We start from the raw sequence: 19,894 nt of genomic DNA, 5'->3' as shown, positions 1-19,894 counted from the left end.
GCCTACGTCGCGCCGGCGAGGTTAACTATCGTCGTTTTTTAGGTTCTATAGATTACGACCGTAGAGTAGAGAAGTTTAAACTATAATAGGGGGTTATAGTAATATATAGAACTCTAATTAACTTAGTACTAGGTTAAGTGTAGAATAAACTTCTACTTTCTCTATCCTTGTATACGGCGAGTATAAAATACGTACTAGGGAATTACGTATACTATTACGTAGGGAAGGTTTACCTCGGTCCCTCTTAGGTTTCTAAATATCTCTTAGTATTCCTTTATAATAGATACCTCTACCGTCTATAGGCTAGCTATAATAGAAGACTACGACGCTAGACTTAACGTATTCTCCTATACTAAGACTAATATTCTATAGGTCGTATATAGCTACTATAGGTTCGGTTTAATTAAGCCTTAAAATTATCTATAATCTATCGTCGTAGCTCGCCCTATTATCGTAGCTCTTCTTATAATATCTTACGCTATTCTCTTATACTATCCTAGTATATACGGCGTATTTCGCCTATTACCTTATTAGCTCGAGTAGTCTAATTACTATACGTCCGCTATACGTCGTTTAGAAAACAATTTCGGTTATTAGTATTTCGTCGGTAATTACGCCGTATTTCGTCGCTTAGCTCCTAATACTAGCCTAGTATATCCTAATCTTAATAGAGGCTATGTTATAATTTATTACTTAGGTCTTAATACTAGCTTAGTAAGTTTTAGCCTTAATATAGAACCCTATCTCTAGTAGTAGTAGTCTATCTAATCTAGTCTATATTCGCCTAAATCCGTCTATGTTCTATATATAGCTTACGAATCTCGTCTAAGTACTCTTAATATTTAATATAGTAGACGATATATCGTTTATAACTATCGCTTATATAGCTCCTCTTATAATTTTAATCTCTACTTAGATATTTATAGTCGTTATTAGAGTCGTTATCGGAGTTAGGATCGAGGTTAGGCTCTAGACGAGGACTTATTACTAGCTCTCGGGGACTTCGGCCGTAATACTTATAGAGCTTCTACTAGCGATAGCCGTAGCGGACGAGCTATTCTATAGTTACTAGACTTAATAAATACTATACGCGCGGGTAATAGTAATAATACTCGAAGTATAGAGTATTATATAGTAGTAGTATATAAATTTATCGAGGATAACCTATAATTACTAGTTAGTTCTCGGGATTCTTATAGTTACTAAAGTTAAATAGTAGATATATAGGTAATAATAAGCCTAGTTCTTACGATAATAGAAAAATTATATCTTAATAATACGTCGCTAGTATCGTCTTCCTCTTTACTAGATATATAAGTACTAGTAAAGAGTACTTAACTAATTCGTAGAGTTCCGTTTCTCTAGCCGTACGCTACGTACCGTCCGGCCCTTCCGTAGTAGCGGCTCTTATACGCGGCTCGTTATACTATAGATATTCCCTAGGTAATAAGCACGTTAGCTTAGTATAGTATAGATCCGGCGGCTAGTAACGTACTATTTCTTAAATAGCGCTAGTTATATTTGTTTGAGTACTTTACGATTAATATCTTTCTATATAGATCGGTCTTAAAGGGCTATATTAGGTTCTAGAGACTTAATATCTATTATTAAAGGAAAGTATAGAGTTATAGTTATAATAGAGTTCTAGAGGCTATAGTAATCGTACTTTTACTAGAGTACTTATTTTATAATATAAGGGCGATAAACCTATATAAGAATTAACGACTAGTAAAACTTATAGCTACTAATAGCTCTATATAATATAGTTTATTAATTAGAAAAGTATAGTCTATAACTAATATAGTAATATTCCTATATTACTAGTTTATAGATAGAGACTATAAATAATAAACTAGTCGAAATATCGTATAAAGGATAGACTCTATAGAGTCTATATATATTACTATAAGATCTTTATATATTAAGTACTAGAATATAGATAGATATAAATATAATTATAGTAGAGTTAAAAAAGAAAAGAAACTACTACTTAGAGTTAATATAGGTAAAATATTAGTCCTAATAGTACTCTAGTCTAATAAATACTACTTATAGTTATAGCGATATACTTATTTAAAGTCCTACTAACTAAGATTTATTAAGTTATATAATACTCGAGCTCTTTCTATACTTTAAGCCCCTAATACTTTAAATACGTATTCTATTCCTATAATATATATAGTATTATATATTACTTATAAGTAAACTTATATAAAGTAATACTACTAGCTTTAAGTAGTACTTTTTATATAAGACCTTTTAGAGGCTTTAACTAAATTACTTACCTAATAGTATTATTCGTAAAAAATAACTATTAGATATAGTAAAATCTTAGCTATATATTTTAAATAATTAACTCTAAGCTACTAGAAGTTAGAGTATTAGTCTCGAATAAAAGTAACTTAGAACTAATTTATAGTCTTTATCGAGGGCGCGACATTTTTGCGCCCCGTTCGGGCTGCTTTTGCGGCCTTTTTCGGGCGCACTTTTGCTGGATTTCCTGCGCGCCCCCACGTCTTCAGCTGCATTCGGTCCGGCCCGTGCGCCCGTTCAACCCCGGTCACTTCCCCTCTATCAAACTCTCTTCCTGGAGCCTGAAACAGAGGGCTTGACTTTCGACGCAGCCGCCTGACCCTGGGGGTGTCATGCTGTCGCACAGCCATGTTGCGCCCGTGCCGCCGTCTTTTATCAGGCCCTTGGGGCCCTCCATTGTCGCCCTCGACTCACGCTTCCTTCTCGCCTCCTCTTACCGTACCCTTCACCTCCCAGCCAGCGCACCGTCATGACGAGATCGATCAAACCTCGCCTTCGCCGCCGAGGTCACAACGCCCCTCGATCAGCCGTCCACGCCATCTGGGACGTCGATGCCACCGACGTGGGCTCGGCGGAATACTATCGCCGTAGAGAAGAGGAGTTCGACGACACCTCGCACACGCAGAAGATCTACAAAGCAGGCACAGAGAGCTTGAGTGATTGGATTAAAGAGCTTTGGGACCAGTACGTGAGACACAATCGCCAGCCCTACGGTGTACTGACCGGCGCTGGATCAGATATTGCGAGCACGTCGGAAAAGATGCAATAGCCACATTGAAGGCAATGCCCATCAAGGTTCTCGACAACTTCTTCCACTACGTCCTCCACACGCGACGTGCCAGTGTGCGCCACGCCAGCACTCTACAGACCTATTGGAATGTCTTTACGCTCATGCGGCGGAAAGAGACGGGCATTGTGGATATCAACCCTCTCGTCAAGACTCAGATGCATGGCGTGAGTTGGCTCATTACACTATGCCTTCCTCTTGTTCACCCACTAAGAATACGTAGGTGCGCTAGAGACTAGCCGCAGATTTCGAGCTGAGCACGGAGAGGAAGCCAAAAGCAATCGTACGGGCCGAGGACGAATTCGAGCTACTAAAAGTCCTCTGGGGCTCGAGTCGAGTACCCATGGAGCATGAGCGCTTAAGAGTGCAGCTAGCGTTGTTGATTCAGCTCGCAGGAATCACCGGCAGTCGTCCAAGTGCTCTAATGGGCATCACATATAGCGACTTCGCGCTCTCTCTCCTCAAAGATCCGAACGGAGGCGAATGGCCGAGGCTTGTCGTTGACGTTACCCTCACCCAAACGAAGAGCTACCTGGGTCCAAAGGCTCAGTATGTGGCTCTTAGCCAACGATTTATATCTGTTAGCTAACGAGATCGGTGTAGCAACACGATCCCCATCCCGCAAGTCGCAAGCGAGCCGTGCCTTCTTCTATGCCCTCAGATAATGCTTCTGAGTCTGATGTTTGCCGACCAGGCGTTTGATGGACTTACTGAACCCGACCAACTCTTCCGCCTAAAAGTCACTCCCGGTCTACACGAGCAGCGGTTACCAATCAAAGAAGAATGGCAGCGGATTCCCATCTTCCGCCGGCTTAAGCACGAAGTGCGCGGCGTTGTTGTGTCGCCAGACGTGGCTGCAACCGCGACCTGGCTGCGAGACAAGCTCAACGCCTTGGGCAAGGCCACGGGCTTCTACCTTCCGGTCGGCCCGTACTGTTTCCGTAGGGGAGCAGGTGAAGCTTTCGATAGCAGTAGTAAGTACAGCACGTTGTCACGCACGTACCGATCGCTTAATTACAGCAGGCCATATTAGTGAATCACAGCGAAATCTTATCCTCCAGCATGCCTCATCCGCCGTCTTCCAGAACAGCTACCTATCGCGTTACATCACGGCGGACACACAGGCGGCCTTTCGCGGTCTTGAGCCACAGACGGCGGTCATGCGAGCGGCTAGCGGCATGTCCCGCACAATCGACCCTCGTCGGCTAACGGCACTGACAGCCGAGCAGCAGGCCCAAGTTGCAAGACACCCAGAGGTCAAACTACTTCGAAGGTACCGGAAAGGGCTTAAGAGCAAGATTCGTAAGCGATATAGGACAATCAGTCGAGCAAGGGGATCGGCTATCTACAGCGTCTATCGACATGCGGTCCGCGACTGCCAGAACACAAGTAAGGCGGTTCGCAAGGCGATAGTCGCCGAAAGCAGGAGGCTATACCAACGGCATCAGCCCACACTGGATATCGAGCGGCAACTGAACCACGGCGTCGAGAAGAGGCAGCAGAAGGCCGGGCTAGAGGACGAACAACCCCTGAGCAGCCATCGTTCCCGGGCGCTCAATGCACTCCTCAGCTTTGTCCCATTCGATCCAGAGGAGGAAAGCAACCGTCGCTCGGAAGCCATCGCTGCTGTGGCTGTACTAAGCCAAAAGCGCGAGCCGGTCATGCCTAAAGTCTGCCGCCCTCGTGGCGTGAATACAACATTGTCACCATCAGATGATGATAATAAGGAGGAGGTAAACCTATCTTTCCCGCTAGTATGCCACCCTACCCAATGCATATTCTGCCTAGGGGACACGACGCTATCGTCCGAGCGCCGTGCAAAGGAATTCCACAGTCGAGGGACTTTAAGGAGACATTTCCAAAATCGACATCTACAGTACCTTCCAGATGATGAGCCAGTCTACTGTCCACATCCGTGCTGTAAGATCACTCTAAACAGCAAGATGCACCTACAGAACCACGCAGAAGCGGTGCACAAGACTGTCACGTGACCGCGGCTGGCTTTGTTCTACTTAGATCTACTGCTACGACTAGTTTTTCTTTGCCAATAACAGCTGAGACAAGGAACACTATAATTTCTCGCTTTGTACTGTAAGCTCTACTGCTAACATCTAAGTTCTTATTGTCGCTAAATTACATGACTTACAAACAGTGGCGTAGAGCCGATAGCTACAGTGACGGTTCTCGCCATTACGACGCTTTTGCAAAGGGTTCGAAGGTGACGACTTGTTAAACTGAAACAGAGCAAGCACTAAGAGCGCAACGTACGGCGTAATAGCAACTGGTACACGCACTAGCACGAGTGACACAGAGGTTCGGCATGTTTAAACCCCCTTGTTATACCAAGTTCTACTCGGCGATCGCTATACTGTTATTCGCCATTCCCTCTCTCTAAGTCCACATGACTATTACCACGCCCTAAGGCCATACATCGCCAGATTTCTAAGCGCTGCAAGGAGGAGACTAGGCATTATCCTGCTTTCGTCCTACGTACGTCCGTCTTATTCACTTTCTTGAGCGAATTCACACTAAGCTTCCTTAACATTTCGGACTCAGCTGGCTACCTTATAGACAAGTGAAAGGCGAGCACTGGTAGTAAGCGATTCGTCTGGTAACGAACTTAGTGTCCCAAAACGCAAGGACAGGCAGGAAATGAAATGATCTCCTCAACGCTGCAGGTAATTGACCAGATTCTATCCGGCAGGAATCGCAAGCTAGATTGACACACATTGAGCTTTAACACGATCAATGATGTGGGAACGCGTAAGTGGCAAACTCAAGTAAATTATTGTTTGGCGCCGATGTGCATTCCGAATTTCCCTCCCACGTGGACGACTTCTCAAAGCGAGAAGAAGCGCAAGCCGACAATACTGGCCCAAACGTGCAGTCGACGGCAGCGGCATCATGCCTGAGAGCCAGCTCCAGCAGCCGTACCCGCTCTGGTCGCAGTTGAATGACCTCCTCTGTCAGGCTGCGGTTCTGGAACTCCATTTCTCGCGCGACACTCGCCAGCTGGTCGTGGGCGACTCTCTTCTTCGAACGGCATTTGGTAGCGACGAGGCGGTTTCGCTCGCGCACTAGTACGGTGGCACGACGTTTGAGAGTTGGATCGTTATCGTCGGACTTGTCATCGTCGCTGCGATGTGGATCGCGAGGTAAGGTTTGCTTTGCACCTAAGATGGCTTCCGGTGTGGTACATGATTTAGAAGTGTAAGAAACGTAGGGTCTTACACCGGCATTCTCGTGTGGCGAAAGAGACGTGTGGGCCAACAACCCCTCCTCTGGCGACTGCGAGCTTTGACTTCCAAGTGGCTGTAGGAGCTCGAGTGTCTCGAATCGAGTAAGATGGCCTGGATTCTCCACTGGTGGCTCGAATTGATGAGGGGAATAGAATCCGTTAGCAACAAAGGTTGGGAAGGCTGGCATTTGCTCAGAAGTCAGCTCCGCAGATGGCAAAGCAAGCTGTGTGAGTGTGGACGATGACCAGGTCCCCGAGTAACAAGATCCATTTCGCGAACTGGCATCTTCAAAACTTAGGCTCAGCGTTCCAAGGTCAGCTTCTTCGTCCATTATTAATCCCACGCCAGGTGACCAAATATTTGACTCGCCAGGGAGAACAGGGGCGTCACTGCCGGGGACGAAGTGATCATCGCTAACGAAAGGAACTCCATCGTCATTTTCATCAAAGGCAATGTAGCTGCCGTCCATTGGCGAAAGCCCGCTACCGGCAACTGGAGACTCGGCGCCGCTGACCTCGAAAGAATCCCCAGGATCTCCAGGGAACGGACTGACATCCATTGGAGAAGGTTGGGCTGCAAGGAGCTCTCGCGCACCAGATGTGCTTACATGACGAGAATCTGTCACGATGTCCGAGGGAGAGTCGGTAAATCGATCAGCCGGTATATCAGCGTCAGGGACTGAAAGCAGCCGGCCGCTTTGGGAGGATTCACTCGTTCGAAGTTCCGCCTGCAACTGTCTAACTCTCATCTCCAGCTGCGCAATGTACGCTGTACCGCTACGTTGTTTCACGTCGTTGCCGTACGAGCAGCGGAGCCTAAGGAATTAGCAACTGTTTGCTAGGCTGCAACAATTGGAGGCATGCTGACCCGATGTTGCCACAGGCACTACATGGCACTTCACCATCGCATCTAGCCTTTCGACGCCGACAGTGGTCGCACTAGCCGGGAAGATCAGTCAGAGCATGTTACAATGGCGAAGGTTCATACCTGCTCACCGCTTTCGATACCCTTCGCCTTTGCTTTGGCACCATTTCGCTGCAGTAGACTTGTGATCATGGAACGCAGCAAATCGAGCAGACGTTCTACGCTTAGATAAGTGAAGAGCGGGCTTCTGTGAATGACAAATATAATGCATCACATTCAGGGGACATCGTAGATCGCTGCGAGCAAGTTCGAGGCGCTAGCCAGACTCTAAAACAGCCACGCACGGCGTTTTCTCCGGAATGTGTCCCTGGCTGGGACGGGTATATACTGTATACAGACTGGAGCAAGAATCATGACAACCCCTGTCTAGCGTTGATCCTTCAACTAACTATCAAGATATATAAGTGGATCACCACCTTGTATGGCCTCCTTTAGCATCAATAACTGCTTGACACCGTTCCCTCATACTCTGGCAAATACGTGATATATCAGCAGTAGTAAGAGCAGCCCACTCCTTCTTAACTGCCTCTATAACCTCAGCTCTTATTGATGGCAAATGGAGGCCAATCCTGTACTTAAGAAGGCTCCAAAGATTCTCAATTGGATTAAGATCTGGAGAGCTTGCTGGCCAGTCCATTAACCTAGTGTTTGACTGCCTGAAGAGGGCTAAGGTTGCCTTTGCTGTATGGATCCTTGCGTTGTCTTGCATAACAATCGTAGGTTGTTGGAAGACTGACCCATCCAGAGTGCTGATCCCCGATGCAGTCGCATCTGACCTTCCGCATCTCTCGGCGAACAGCTCCTTGCTGACTGTCTCATGAGGTAGGAGGGGCGGAGTGAGCTCCGTGGAGATGGTCTCGCTGGATTCGGGACAGCCAGTGGGGAATCGGCGATGAGTGGCGTTCTAGTGCTGTCTCTCTCTCGCTAAGCAGCAGGAACACGACAGGGCCCGCAGCGTTGGGAAGATCGGCATCACGAGCCATTGATCGTCCTCCATCACAACAAGAGGTGGCTACTTCTTCCCACTTATCACTAGTCTCACACTAAAAGATTGGCTGAAGTTTGCAGACTTGCAGACGACCCAACCTCGGTACGCGCTTCTTGAACCCACAACTCCACATTCTTAAGTACTGGGTCTCAGACACGATCTCTGGTCGCAACGGCCAACTCCAAAACAGCATTCACCCGGAGGCTGTTCCGGAAGGCTTGACCCCATGAGATCAAAGGCGTCTTATTCCTTATAGCCTTGCAAAGGTTTGCCTCGTCTGTACCTTCTTGCGCTGAGAAGGTCTACGAACTGCCAACACTTGATGTAAAAGCATCATGTCTTGGAAGAGCAAAGCCAGAAGGACTGCAAAAGCTGTACATCGCTCCTCCGAGGTCGTGTATTAAGACTCGCGCAAGCTAATCCCGGGCACCAGTGCGACCAATGTCAGCGTCGAAAGGCCAAGTGCAATGGAGAAACGCCCTGTTGTACGTGTGACGCCGTAGGGTTTGTCGGATCTGTCTATTCTATGGGCGAGTTCCAAGCTGATGTCGTTGGGTAGGCTTGAATGCTCCTACGGCGTGTCTGTCAAGCAGCTTCGCGGCCCTGCGTATGTTGCGCACTTGGAGAACAAAATTGGCGAGCTAGAGGCCAAGTTGCAAGCTTCGCAAAGCTCTTCTGCAGACTCGCCGAATCCACCATGTGACAAGGGCTTCGCTGCGAATCGGATCATCACTCCACCGGAGACGTCGTGCTCGGCGCCAGATTCCAATCCTGTGGAGTGTGAGAATGATGATCAGGTCTTTGAGCCCGCTGCCAGCTTGAGTCTTGATGATGAATTGGTTGAGAATACAACATTCATTCCGCCGGATATGAGCGACCTGCCACCGCCGCCAGAAGACTCGTTCCCGACCTGGGCTGACGAGCAGATTCCGATCATTGAGCCAATGTTGACACATGAAATGACCATCCCATTGGGCATGCACGATAGCCAAACATACTCAGCACTCCAGGACTTTGACCACTCGATCATGGATGACTGGACTGCATTCGACCGACTGCCGCTCACGAATCGTGTCAAACGCAAGCAAGACCCTGAGCTCGAACAATTCATTGTTCAGACGAGCGATGTGATGGAACAACCGGATGTCGTGAGCGACCATTCAAGCAGCAACGTCAGCAAGAGAATGTCGAACAAGGACAGGGCGGAGTTGCGCGATCGAAACCGCGTTGCAGCAGCCAAATGCCGGTCCAGGAACAAGCTGGCACACAAGAAACTGGAGACGGACGCCAGGACGCTGCAGGCGGAGAACACGCGTCTTAATCGATTGCTGCTGGCCTTGCGAACGCAGCGGACCCATTTGCAGGAGCTGGCGCTGCAGCATGATGTTGAGCCGTCGAGGCAGTGTCGTTGCGTGGGGATACATCAGTACAATAAGGCGCGCACAAGTCCACTTCCCCAGGCAAGCGGCATCAGAAATGATGACGCATTCCCGCTGCGATGCCAGCGTGCTGCGGGACTGAAGAAACTCAACTGTGTCGAGGCGCGTGGCGTCGAGATGAGGCAGCACCTTCCTCTGGCGTTCGGCGGCATCTGATTGGGCATCGATTCTTCACAATCTAGATTCTTCACAATCGCAAGCGCAAAGTCGGGCGGCGGCGATCCTCCCCAACGCTGCACGTACTTCCAGCGTTGACGCAGTCGGTCAATTGCACAGACGATGATCGTCATTCACCACCACTCATGATCAAGACTCTTCCCTCGCCTCGCACGTCGTAATTGTACGATATGTTCGCACCACTCAGTCCGCCTCCCACTGAGATCAATATGGCGTTGAAGCGCAGGAAGAGGACTGCTAAAGCGGTACGTTGACTTCTGAAGTTGTGATGTGGAGCTATCTCGTCTGTGTCAGTGCACACCGATACACCAACACAACGAAGAAAATGGACAAGGTAATGTCTTAGGGCACATAAATGCAGAGAGTGTTTTCTGCCTTTTGTATGATATGACAGAACGTTGCGTGCCAGGACGGAGATAAAAGCAAATTCGGCAAGGCAGTGCTGCCGTCGCTAGGCCTGCTCAAAGTTGTTGTGCAGTTCAACAGTAGGAGCAGTGATACCGCGGATCAGTCGAGCGTGGGGTTGAAGGCAGGGAATCCGGCGACATGACTTCACACAAGTCCATGTCGATCACACTTTGAGAAGTATTGGCTATCCATCGTCTTGATCTTATACTTCTCCCACCGTGAGCAGCGTCGTGAAAAGCCTCCGCGATACCTACCGCGCAATCGTTCTTATGCAGCCTTGTCTCGATGAGTTTTCGACTTATACTCCATCAGAGTCAACTATGAGGGTGCTCGTCTGCTACTCTCAGCACTACATCTTCGCTAGCCGCGAAGTTTTTTCGCTCGTGGAGAAAGTCATGATGAGCGAAGTTAAGGTTTGACGGTGGAAGCTCCGGATTCCGGTAAAGTACATCCGGCGGGCTATGGCCGGAACAGGCGATGGTCATCATGACCTGGTGAGTGAAATTGCAGATGGAGTTGTATAAGTATCAACTAATTTCTCGTGAACAATTCCCCAGTGTCAATCTTTATGCGCCTTTACACTCTTCATTCTCCACACGACAGTCCACAATGACAGGTCTGTCCTCAATGCAGACTGTGCTTTGCGCACTCATTTGGCTTGGCGCCAACCTCGTTGAGGCGAATAATGCTCTCATCGTGAATACGAACACTCAAAACAATGCAAGTGTCTAATCAAACCCAAAGTAGTCAAGGCATCTGTCGTTCTGAGCCAATTTGCTGACTTTCTTCCAAGAAAACTGTCCAGATTGCCATCACCACCTGGGGTTCTGACTTCTACTTCGCCATCATGTCCGTCATGGGCTTTGTCTCTCTTACCATCCTTGGTCTGTCGGCCCTCAAACCTCGCACCGACCGTGTCTTCTTCTACCTCTCCGCCGGCCTGTGCATGGTAGCCTGCATCGCCTACTTCGCCATGGGCAGTAACCTTGGCTGGACCCCTATTGACGTTGAGTTCCTAAATAACGATGGGGGAATGGGGAGGAACAGAGAAATTCTCTATGCACGGTACATTGACTGGTTCGTGACGACGCCAATGCTCCTTTTGGATCTCTGTCTCACGGCAGGATTGCCTTGGCCGACGATTCTCTGGACTATCGCTATGGACGAGGCGATGATCGTTACGGGACTGATTGGAGCGTTGGTCAAATCGCGTTATAAGTGGGGATTTTATGCGTTCGGTTGTTTCGCTATGGTAAGTTTGAAAGGCTGCTGCGGATGGTTGTAAAATTAACGAATATAGTTCGGTGTCTTCTACGAACTCGCCATCGTCGGTCGAGCTAGCGCCGCCAGGCTAGGTCGAGACGTGCATCGTGTCTTCATGCTCTGTGGTGTTTTGACACTATTCATTTGGCTCCTCTATCCCATCGCTTGGGGCTTATGCGAGGGCGGAAATGTGATCACTCCTAACGATGAGGCTGTCTTTTACGGCTGCTTGGACTTTATGGCCAAGCCGGTGTTTTCTCTCGCGTTGATCTGGGGACACTGGAGTATCGATCCCCAGCGTCTTGGACTGAGGATTCGGGATCCTTTACAGGATGGTCCTCCTCCCGTCAGTGAGAAGGGGACTTCTGAGCAGACGCAAAACAACTATGCCGGTGGTGTTAATGGTACGCAGGATCCTATTCATGCGCATTCTGCGTGATGGTAGAAGGTGTTCGGAATGCTGCTTAAGCAGGTGTACTATCTGTAGCAGATGAGCAGAAGGATAATGTAATCCGCGCAGGACGACAGGAAATGCGGATCGTGAGAATGTTGTTGATTTGGCCATAGCTTGGTAGTGAAAGCTTTTATATCGCAATTAGATGTTTCCACCAATTTCTCGAGGTCAAGAGACAAGAGAATGTCGGATTGTGAATCTAGGCCACCAAGTGTTAAACCACCACACCCACCGTCTATGACAACAATAACCACAGCGCAACGTCGGGCGGGTGCGGTCGTTCGTGCAGTAGCTACGTCTCGGCATTGCCTTACATTGCATTGCATTGGCCATATCTTCGACAATTGAAACACTGCCGCAGATAAAACTGCCGCGGACAACACTGCCTATCGTACCGTTCGCATTGTATCAGCTCGCCCTGCCATACCCGTCCCTCGTCAATGGCCTTGTTGGCACATTCCGGCTTGGAGAACTTGATAGTGACAGACGATGATGATTCACTATGGCCAAACCTCGTGAGCCATCCTATGTGCTTAATCTCTCCACTTTGCGGGTGAAGGGACGGTTTCCTTGTAGTATGTTCTCCTTGTACTCCTCGAACCTTGCCATGTCCATCGACTGTATCCAAAGTGGTTTAGGCCGCTCATAACTGCTCCGTACGCCTTTCTTAGTGTCGGCAGCTTTGTCGCTAGAGTGGAAAAAATAGACCTGACCCCTTGTGAGAGTGAAACATTGCCTTGAGACAGGATTGTAGAACTAAATTAGCACTTGATTGATGAACAGAGTATCGGGTTGATGCCAGGAATAAATCACCCTCCTCCGACAACTCCTTTATCAAGCATTTCTTAATCTCTAGTTTAAGTTAAATACTCGTACATGTGGGTTATTACAAATTTATGTCCCATAGTTATGACACCAAGATTAGACCACGGGCCTCCTGCTCCTTTTAATTCGAAGTAGGATGTACGAGAGCGCCAACTATCCACTTAGGATTCTAGGTTCTGCGAGATTTGCTGCGTTTGCGAGATCCGCCTACTCCCTGTCTTAGGAGACGTACGGCATCGTTGTTGTCGCCCAAAATTGGCTGGAGCCGCGAGATTTAGAAGAAGTAATCATCATATGATCGTAGCCACGGATCTGCGAGAAGTTTAGTCGCTCGTCCCCCTTCCTCTGGAGCCTATGTCAACAGTACCTGCACAAATTGAAGAAAGCGAGTCCTGCTATCGCCCTCCAACACCTTGTCAGCTTTTTGAAAGCCTGAGGACAAGTCTTCACTTACTAGCTGGCGATACCGAGTCTGAACGGAATTGGTAGTTAGGCTTCCGCGAGCAAAGTCTCCCTCTTCTCTAGTCTAGTACTACTCAAAGAGCTATGGTAGTCTAGATAAGGTTTGAATGAACGCTAAGTTAATTGAACCATCTACACGTCTTATCCAAGTCATTTCTAACACCGTTGATGTTCAGAGGCCAGGCTGTTCTACTAGAGCATCGTGGAGCCTGGCTTGGGATGCATGGTAAAGATTCAATGTACTGATTCGCATTGCGATTCGGCCGTCCTTGGACTTGAGGAGGATCGAAAGCTTTCTATAGACTGGGATTTCCATTATCTCTGCTAGACGTATCTTGCATATATGTTCTGCTGTCCATGTTTCTTCGTCTTTGGGAGGCTCGCGAGCCGACGTGGGCTTGATGTTGGAATCTTTACTGTACTCGATGAGGTTTTGGAGGGTCTGTCGTTGGTCTCGGTAATTGTTGTTGTAATCATTACTGTTGTGGTCGAGATTTTGGGGGGTCTGTCGTTGGTCTCGGTAATAGTTGCTGTGGGTCGTTTCCCGTGCTTCGCATCGAAAACGCGCTCCGCCTTCAATCGAAGACGGGCTGCCCATGCCACTCGAAGGCAACTAATCGATCGCTTTCCCGTTCATTTTGTCATGAAAACTTGTCGAAACCGGAAATCGAACGACTGGCTTGGCCATGCCTGTCTGTCGCTGCGCTATGTGGCTGCGGGTCGACTTGGCACGTACATGGCGAGATAGGGTGGCCAGAGTCTGCCAGTTGGTCTACAATCTGGCTCCACGGAATGCCAAGCCGTAGCTTCGCCAGGGTCATAGTGGCCTCATTGTCGGATTGCGAAGTGAGGGCGTGGATGAGGGCCTGGCAAGTTGATGTGGAGGTGGGCAGAGACGCGCGCGAAGACCTCCTGCTGTCCATGCCCATGCCCATGCTTTGATGGTCCCTGTTCGTCCAGCTTAGACTATGGATTGGACTGCCTATGGAGAAAGCGGCTTGTTATACCGACCTTTCGTCTGTGATTGAGAAAGCGTGTGGATATGAGGCGGTCCAGGAAGACATAGGTGAAAGGGCCGCCGATTGCGAGTGACTACTCAGGCTCGGGGCCAGGGTCGACAATGACTCGTCGTCAGGGGGATGGGCAGCAATATCTTGCGGCGCGTGAGGATCGATGTGCTGCCGGTCAGCTTGGTCATTGAAGCGTGCCAACTGCCGACGAAGCTCCTCGTTCTCGCGCTTCAGAGCGGCCTGACGACTTTCGTTGACGTTGGCCTCGTAGACGCAGGTCTTCCCGGAGTCTTTGCACCGCCTGCACGCGGGACGCTTTCCATCGCACTGGAGAGGCAAGGTTAGAGGTCAGCCTGGAGGGGCGAGGGGCGGAGAGGGTGTGGTGGTACCCGGGTCTTGCGACGACGGCAGGTGTTGCAGGCGACGCAGGCAATGGAGCCCCTCTTGGTCCTCGGCGCGGCGCCCTCTGCTTGGTGTTGGCTTGCAGAGGGCATGATGGAAAAGAAAGTGTGACCCACGATGTCTGCGCGGAAAGAGCCAATGGCCGGGGCATGACACGGCGAATCCCTATATGATGTAGTGACGCACCTTCTCATGCAGGTGTGAAGAAAGACGCCGTCCGACCCACATGCGCCTTCTTCATGCCTCCATGTAGTTCTAATGCGCGGGGGGCTCGGCCTGCGACTGGCTGCGCGGACGCACTAGCAGCGCTAGCACCAGCACCTGCCCCAGGCGGTGGGTGGCGCCTACTGTCGCTTTGCGAATGGAAAGTGTGACGTCAGGTCCGCTCCGCTGTGACGTCATGCACAAAGCGTCTTTGCTATCGCGATGTTCGTAGAGACAGCTCAAGATTCAGCCAGTATGGACGGTGAGGCTTTCAGTTAGTCACACAAGAGGTCTTGTTTTGAACAACATCATCAGTCTTGAGATTGCCCTAGCGCTATATCAGCCAGCTTTCCACGATCGAAAACACGCTTACCTCCAGTACCAACCAGCACGGCAAGCTCAGCTCCCATGATTAGGGCAGCCGCCAAACAACCTCACAATCCACCGGACACGCAAGCTGTTCGTGATCATCTGGGAGGCGAATGGCCGACGACACGAGTCGAGAGAGCCGCGCGCTGATGAGCGCTCGGGAGGAAGTAGAAAAGGCAAACAACTTGTTGAAGGTGGCCAACATTACGTCGGACACACATACAGAGCTTTGCAACGAGCGAAGTCGTCTGCAATGGCAGTATATTACTCATCTGGAGCAGGAGAATGCGAAACTACAAGCCCAGAATCGAGTTCTGGAAGAAGACAACTCCAGGCTCCGCAAAAGTATCGATGCCCGCGAGACTTGATCAAGGCCTAGGACGAGGTGGTGCTCGAATGAGATCACTCATGCGTCCATTGAGTCTGACTCCAGAACATGTAATGTGGTGGAAGGTGTCTTGCCTCTCTGTGTCTGCGGCATGTGGTGAAAGGTGCCTTTACCTCTCTGTGTCTGCGGCAGCATTCCGTGGCGACACAGGAGCAATCATCAGGGATAATTTGAAAATTTTGGCTCGCTGATTGGTGCGTGGAAGCTCCTGTAGAGTTTGGTCATAAACGATCTACGGTTGACAAGAAACGGCAATACTAAGAGCTGTACTAGTGGTCACCTCACTCAATGGCTTTCTTCACAATCGAGTGAACAACTTCGAAGGTTTTCCCGCTGTCGTACCAAGCGGCCCCAATAATTGCCTCGACAGTAGTGGCCATGGTGGTTACTGCCACAACACCTTTTTGGCTCGTGGCTTTGAAGATGTCAGAGTCGACGTTGGCTTCGTGGCCCTGAGTGCTGAGGTGTTCGTTGCAAGCAAGTTTTTGGACCGTTGCTTCGCATTTTGCTATTGGTAGGAATCAGCACCAGTATTCACGATAAAGCAAAATATCCCCACCGCGAGTCTCTTGTCCGGAGAACCATTCGTCAACAATGATGAGCCGGATCAGAGCATCTCCGACCATTGCAAGGCCCTTGTTTGCGCCATCGTGTCGAATGTCGACGTTCTTGACTTCGCGACTCCCTGCGGCAACAAGCGCCTCTTTTAGGAGATCTCGGTTTGTGAAAGCGTAGGCTATAAGTTTCTCTGCATTTGTGGTCCTTTCCATTTCGTAAAGCGAATAGCTTCGTCCTCTCTCTTCTTCGGATAGGACAGGGAATTGACGAAATTCAGGTTTACTTCGAGCAATTTATACCTCTCGGTCACCCTTATCCTCGACGCTTCAATCCATATTCGTGTCTTCAGTTTCAGATAACGATGAGGGCGGATGAGAAGTACCACGGCTGGACAGAGTCAAAGACGTATAAGACCAGGACATATGAGCTGGGTGATGTGTCACAGTGTCCCCACGGAAAGTAGCGACATAGAGGCAGTGGGAACCCTCCAAACATCAGGCAGCGTCTAACACCCTCCAGCCACAAAATCCAGACATCGCCGACGTGGGCAAACCTCATCAGGCGATGCTTCCGGCGATGTCTCAATCGATGCAGTGGTAGCCCCTTGAGTATTATGCAGGCTCGCTTCAGTTCAGACCGTCAGGACGCCACGCCATGACGACATGAGCGTCGCTGGCCGCTTTCGGGGTCCCTCGTCGATATTGGAAGTGTTAGAAACATGGGAAAGGTAGTCTTCAGCAGGAAGGATGCCATGGATGTCTTCTTGTTTGACCTTAGTATCGCCTGCACGTGATCTCGACAGCCAGCCATCAAAGCGATTAGCGGCGAGGATAGCACAGACGCTGTGGACCAGTGATTACTGCACGCCGGGCGCATCAGGCGAGCCGTCGGTGGGAGTGAAGGATATGACATAGCCTAGCAAAGGTACCATGTCTGCTGGCTGCGAGCTCCGCGCAACTTTGCGATCGGTCTGGTCTACAACAATGCTTTTAGAAGTTCTCGTCATCAGCAGAACCTGCGGGTCTCTTGCTGAAGATCAGACAACAGCCGTCCTTTGCGCAGAGTGTCAGTGAGATCTTCCAGTAGCACCAATGTACATATACTCTTACCCGTGGAAATATGGTCGAGAAGATCATGATATCATCGCTCAATGCTGGCCTTTCCGATCAAGGTCATCAGGTGGGCCATTGCATACACCTTTCCCATGCACGAATGTGGGTCGGATCCAAAGACAACCCAATTCTTCGTCTGGCGCTCTGCGTCACCGAAGAGCCATCTCTCTGGCTTGAATGCATCTGGGTCAGGATAGGCAACAGGATCATGCGTGATCTTCCAGACCGACGGCATGAGCAACTGACCCCTCTTAGCTATAAATCCAGGCGTGAGCGGGAAGTCCTTCTTGACGGTTCGAGGCAGCGCAATGGCTGGTGTACGAAGTCGCAGGGCTTCCTTTACGACAGCTCGAGTCACCTTCATGCGGTCCAGCATATCCATGTCCATTGCCTTGCTCCTTTGCCCGCCTCGCACGTAGAGGTTTTCCTTGCGAATGCGCTCAAGCCATTCCGGATGGTCGGCTACAAGCTGGAAGAGCTAGGTGAGCGCACTGCTGCTTGTGTCCAAGGCCGCAAAATAGAATGAAAGGAGCGTCTCTGCTACCTCTCCGTTGAAATCCCGGAGAAGATAAGTAGGTCGCTCAGACTCGTCGAATCTCTCACCCGCGTCTCGACGTGTCTCCCACTGACGTCAAGCCTTCCGATGGCTATAGTGGCGATCAGACAGGAACAACGCCAGCGCATGCGTGCGGCGTGCCTGCTTTGGCTACTTATGGTGCAAACGTGTCAAGCATTGATTGAAGGAGTTCGTGTCGAGAGCGTCGCACGCATATACAGTGCATCAGAGATTTGCAGCTGCTGCGTGCAAGCGCGGGAGTCCATGGGCTTAGAGGCACGGGTAATACACTGCAGGACTGCGATGCAGTGGCGACCACTTCTGTATTCCTCTTACTGCTGGCGTTGACACGCTCGCTTTGTCTCCACTGTCAGCACCTAAGAAAAGACATATCTGGATGAACCCCTGCAGGGCGTCGAGAGGGCGCTCGGGCGCTTAAAGGCGGTCGCTGTACGGTGCCCAAGCGCCTGGCCAAGCGCCGCGACTGCATTGTTTCACTGTCATCTATACACAGTCTGAAAATATTCAGCGTTGCATAGCAAGCTGTGCGCGGCTAGATGGGCTTGAGAATCTGTGAGGGCTGACGCGAAGTATTCTGGGCATCACAGGCAGATAGCTTTACATGACAGATAAGTTACGAGTTGTTAGGGTATGCACTTCTCGCTCTTTATGCTCAAGATCTTGCTCTCTTGGTTCGATTTCTGTTTCCCTGTTCTGTATATCTCGTATACTGCTGTCGCCACCGCCGCCTTCTTGCCGCTCGGGGTAATGCTCGCATTTATTCTTCAGCACTTTAAAATCGTCTTCAGGCGTATAAACATAAAGCGCAGAATCGTGACCTCGAGGAGGTCCTTCTCCAGCAGCGTCGCAGCATGCCGCTTACCGACACTATACTCTTTAGCTTTCATGGTCTAATTCTTATCCTTTCAGCAAAGAGCAGGACCCGTCAAGAGTCTCGTGCGAGATTAGGAAACCATCCACATCGTCAAAGCCGACAGCATTCCGCTTCCAGAAAACCAACGTCCGATCAACCACGGAGGTGCTTATTGATTCGGCGGCACTTCTAGATTCCATTTGGGTTCTTCGTTGAGGCCTTATGGTCACTCATTTGCTCCAGTGTGCCCTCCCCTGATATCACGTTCCCACAATCATCTTTGAAGCTATATGTCCAGATTTGCTCGGCAGGATCCTCTCGACAACGAAAGTTTGGAGCAGCCCGTGGTGGCAGATAGGGATCGGTGATATATCGCCAGTCTATCTCGATTTCACGGCGTGCAGCAGGTGTCGTTGCTGAGGAACTGTGTGCCTCTCGCTCTTGCAAATGTAGGAGGAAATTGCTTCGCAGGATCCAGGACTTGCCGTAGTCCGGACACGAAGAGAGCTTGCATGGATAGGCCCACATGTGTCCGGTAGGAAGATCAACATTGTCGACGTCGTCGTCGAGCTCAGACGGGATAGGAATGCGAGAGACAGAGGAGTTCATCTTTTGCATTTCTTGTGTAGAGGTGGCTATAGATGCAGCGGATGGTGTCTGTGGGTGGAACTTCGACATAAGAGTCTCCCACAGTGGCTAGGAAGTCAGAGGTCTTCTATTATTGGACTGCGAAAGAGCACCGTCAAAGCTCTCCTGCGCTAAGTGATTGGTCTCAGGAGCTGGGGAGCTGCGGCAGATCGCCAGTACGTCGTGTTGAATAGTGGATCGTGTGTGGCCTGTGGTGCTAGTCCAGAAATCGAGGGCCGCGAAGTTACCTCAATGGATGTGGAAGGAACCAATCGAACAATCTGTATTTAGCGGGTCGGATTTGAGACGCATGGAGCCCAAGTATATCAATCCCTACAACCTCGACAGTCCCAGAGCGGGTCAAGGACGGAACCTGGAAACGCGGTCCTTTGAGTAGGTGCCCATATTCTTCACCACAGACGCTCCTGTTCAGCAGAGGTGAAGATCGATCGACATGTCTCCTAGTACGTGCTTCGACGGTGTTGCTTGGTCTTTGACAGGAGTCTGAGACGAGA

The 19,894-nt window shown here is 49.7% G+C and overlaps 8 protein-coding genes across 8 annotated transcripts; 3 read left to right on the top strand and 5 right to left on the bottom strand.

Moving 5' to 3' along the window:
• Window positions 1–2,782: 2,782 nt before the first annotated feature.
• Window positions 2,783–4,948, top strand: M409DRAFT_30593 (uncharacterized protein; the record flags this gene model as incomplete). Its single annotated transcript, XM_033810005.1, has 6 exons — window positions 2,783–2,997; window positions 3,051–3,267; window positions 3,333–3,649; window positions 3,704–4,074; window positions 4,124–4,833; window positions 4,889–4,948. 6 exons carry the CDS (start codon window positions 2,783–2,785, stop codon window positions 4,946–4,948), a joined length of 1,890 nt encoding a protein of 629 aa, XP_033659860.1.
• An 897-nt stretch (window positions 4,949–5,845) lies between these two features.
• Window positions 5,846–7,370, bottom strand: M409DRAFT_61236 (uncharacterized protein; the record flags this gene model as incomplete). Its single annotated transcript, XM_033814683.1, has 2 exons — window positions 5,846–7,154; window positions 7,327–7,370. The coding sequence occupies 2 exons, from the start codon at window positions 7,368–7,370 to the stop codon at window positions 5,846–5,848; spliced, it is 1,353 nt and encodes a 450-aa protein (XP_033659859.1).
• Window positions 7,371–8,586: 1,216 nt separating this feature from the next.
• Window positions 8,587–9,846, top strand: M409DRAFT_30591 (uncharacterized protein; the record flags this gene model as incomplete). Its single annotated transcript, XM_033810004.1, has 3 exons — window positions 8,587–8,625; window positions 8,685–8,755; window positions 8,811–9,846. 3 exons carry the CDS (start codon window positions 8,587–8,589, stop codon window positions 9,844–9,846), a joined length of 1,146 nt encoding a protein of 381 aa, XP_033659858.1.
• A 1,038-nt stretch (window positions 9,847–10,884) lies between these two features.
• M409DRAFT_71376 (uncharacterized protein) lies at window positions 10,885–12,006 on the top strand (the record flags this gene model as incomplete). The annotated part of the gene is made up of 4 exons (XM_033819142.1): window positions 10,885–10,971; window positions 11,069–11,527; window positions 11,576–11,942; window positions 11,984–12,006. The coding sequence occupies 4 exons, from the start codon at window positions 10,885–10,887 to the stop codon at window positions 12,004–12,006; spliced, it is 936 nt and encodes a 311-aa protein (XP_033659857.1).
• Window positions 12,007–13,451: 1,445 nt separating this feature from the next.
• On the bottom strand, window positions 13,452–14,783 carry M409DRAFT_61233 (uncharacterized protein; the record flags this gene model as incomplete). The annotated part of the gene is made up of 4 exons (XM_033814682.1): window positions 13,452–13,828; window positions 14,016–14,245; window positions 14,291–14,616; window positions 14,679–14,783. 4 exons carry the CDS (start codon window positions 14,781–14,783, stop codon window positions 13,452–13,454), a joined length of 1,038 nt encoding a protein of 345 aa, XP_033659856.1.
• Window positions 14,784–15,933: 1,150 nt separating this feature from the next.
• Window positions 15,934–16,422, bottom strand: M409DRAFT_30589 (uncharacterized protein; the record flags this gene model as incomplete). The annotated part of the gene is made up of 2 exons (XM_033810003.1): window positions 15,934–16,160; window positions 16,212–16,422. 2 exons carry the CDS (start codon window positions 16,420–16,422, stop codon window positions 15,934–15,936), a joined length of 438 nt encoding a protein of 145 aa, XP_033659855.1.
• Window positions 16,423–17,350: 928 nt separating this feature from the next.
• Window positions 17,351–17,704, bottom strand: M409DRAFT_38036 (uncharacterized protein; the record flags this gene model as incomplete). Its single annotated transcript, XM_033810851.1, has 1 exon — window positions 17,351–17,704. One exon carries the CDS (start codon window positions 17,702–17,704, stop codon window positions 17,351–17,353), a length of 354 nt encoding a protein of 117 aa, XP_033659854.1.
• Window positions 17,705–18,941: 1,237 nt separating this feature from the next.
• Window positions 18,942–19,361, bottom strand: M409DRAFT_71375 (uncharacterized protein; the record flags this gene model as incomplete). Its single annotated transcript, XM_033819141.1, has 1 exon — window positions 18,942–19,361. One exon carries the CDS (start codon window positions 19,359–19,361, stop codon window positions 18,942–18,944), a length of 420 nt encoding a protein of 139 aa, XP_033659853.1.
• Window positions 19,362–19,894: the final 533 nt, after the last annotated feature.

This window comes from Zasmidium cellare (genome assembly GCF_010093935.1).
Source record: "Zasmidium cellare ATCC 36951 unplaced genomic scaffold M409scaffold_67, whole genome shotgun sequence".
NCBI classification, from domain to species: domain Eukaryota; kingdom Fungi; phylum Ascomycota; class Dothideomycetes; order Mycosphaerellales; family Mycosphaerellaceae; genus Zasmidium; species Zasmidium cellare.
Note: the sequence above shows the minus strand (reverse complement) of the source record. Positions and strands in the feature narration are given on the sequence as shown.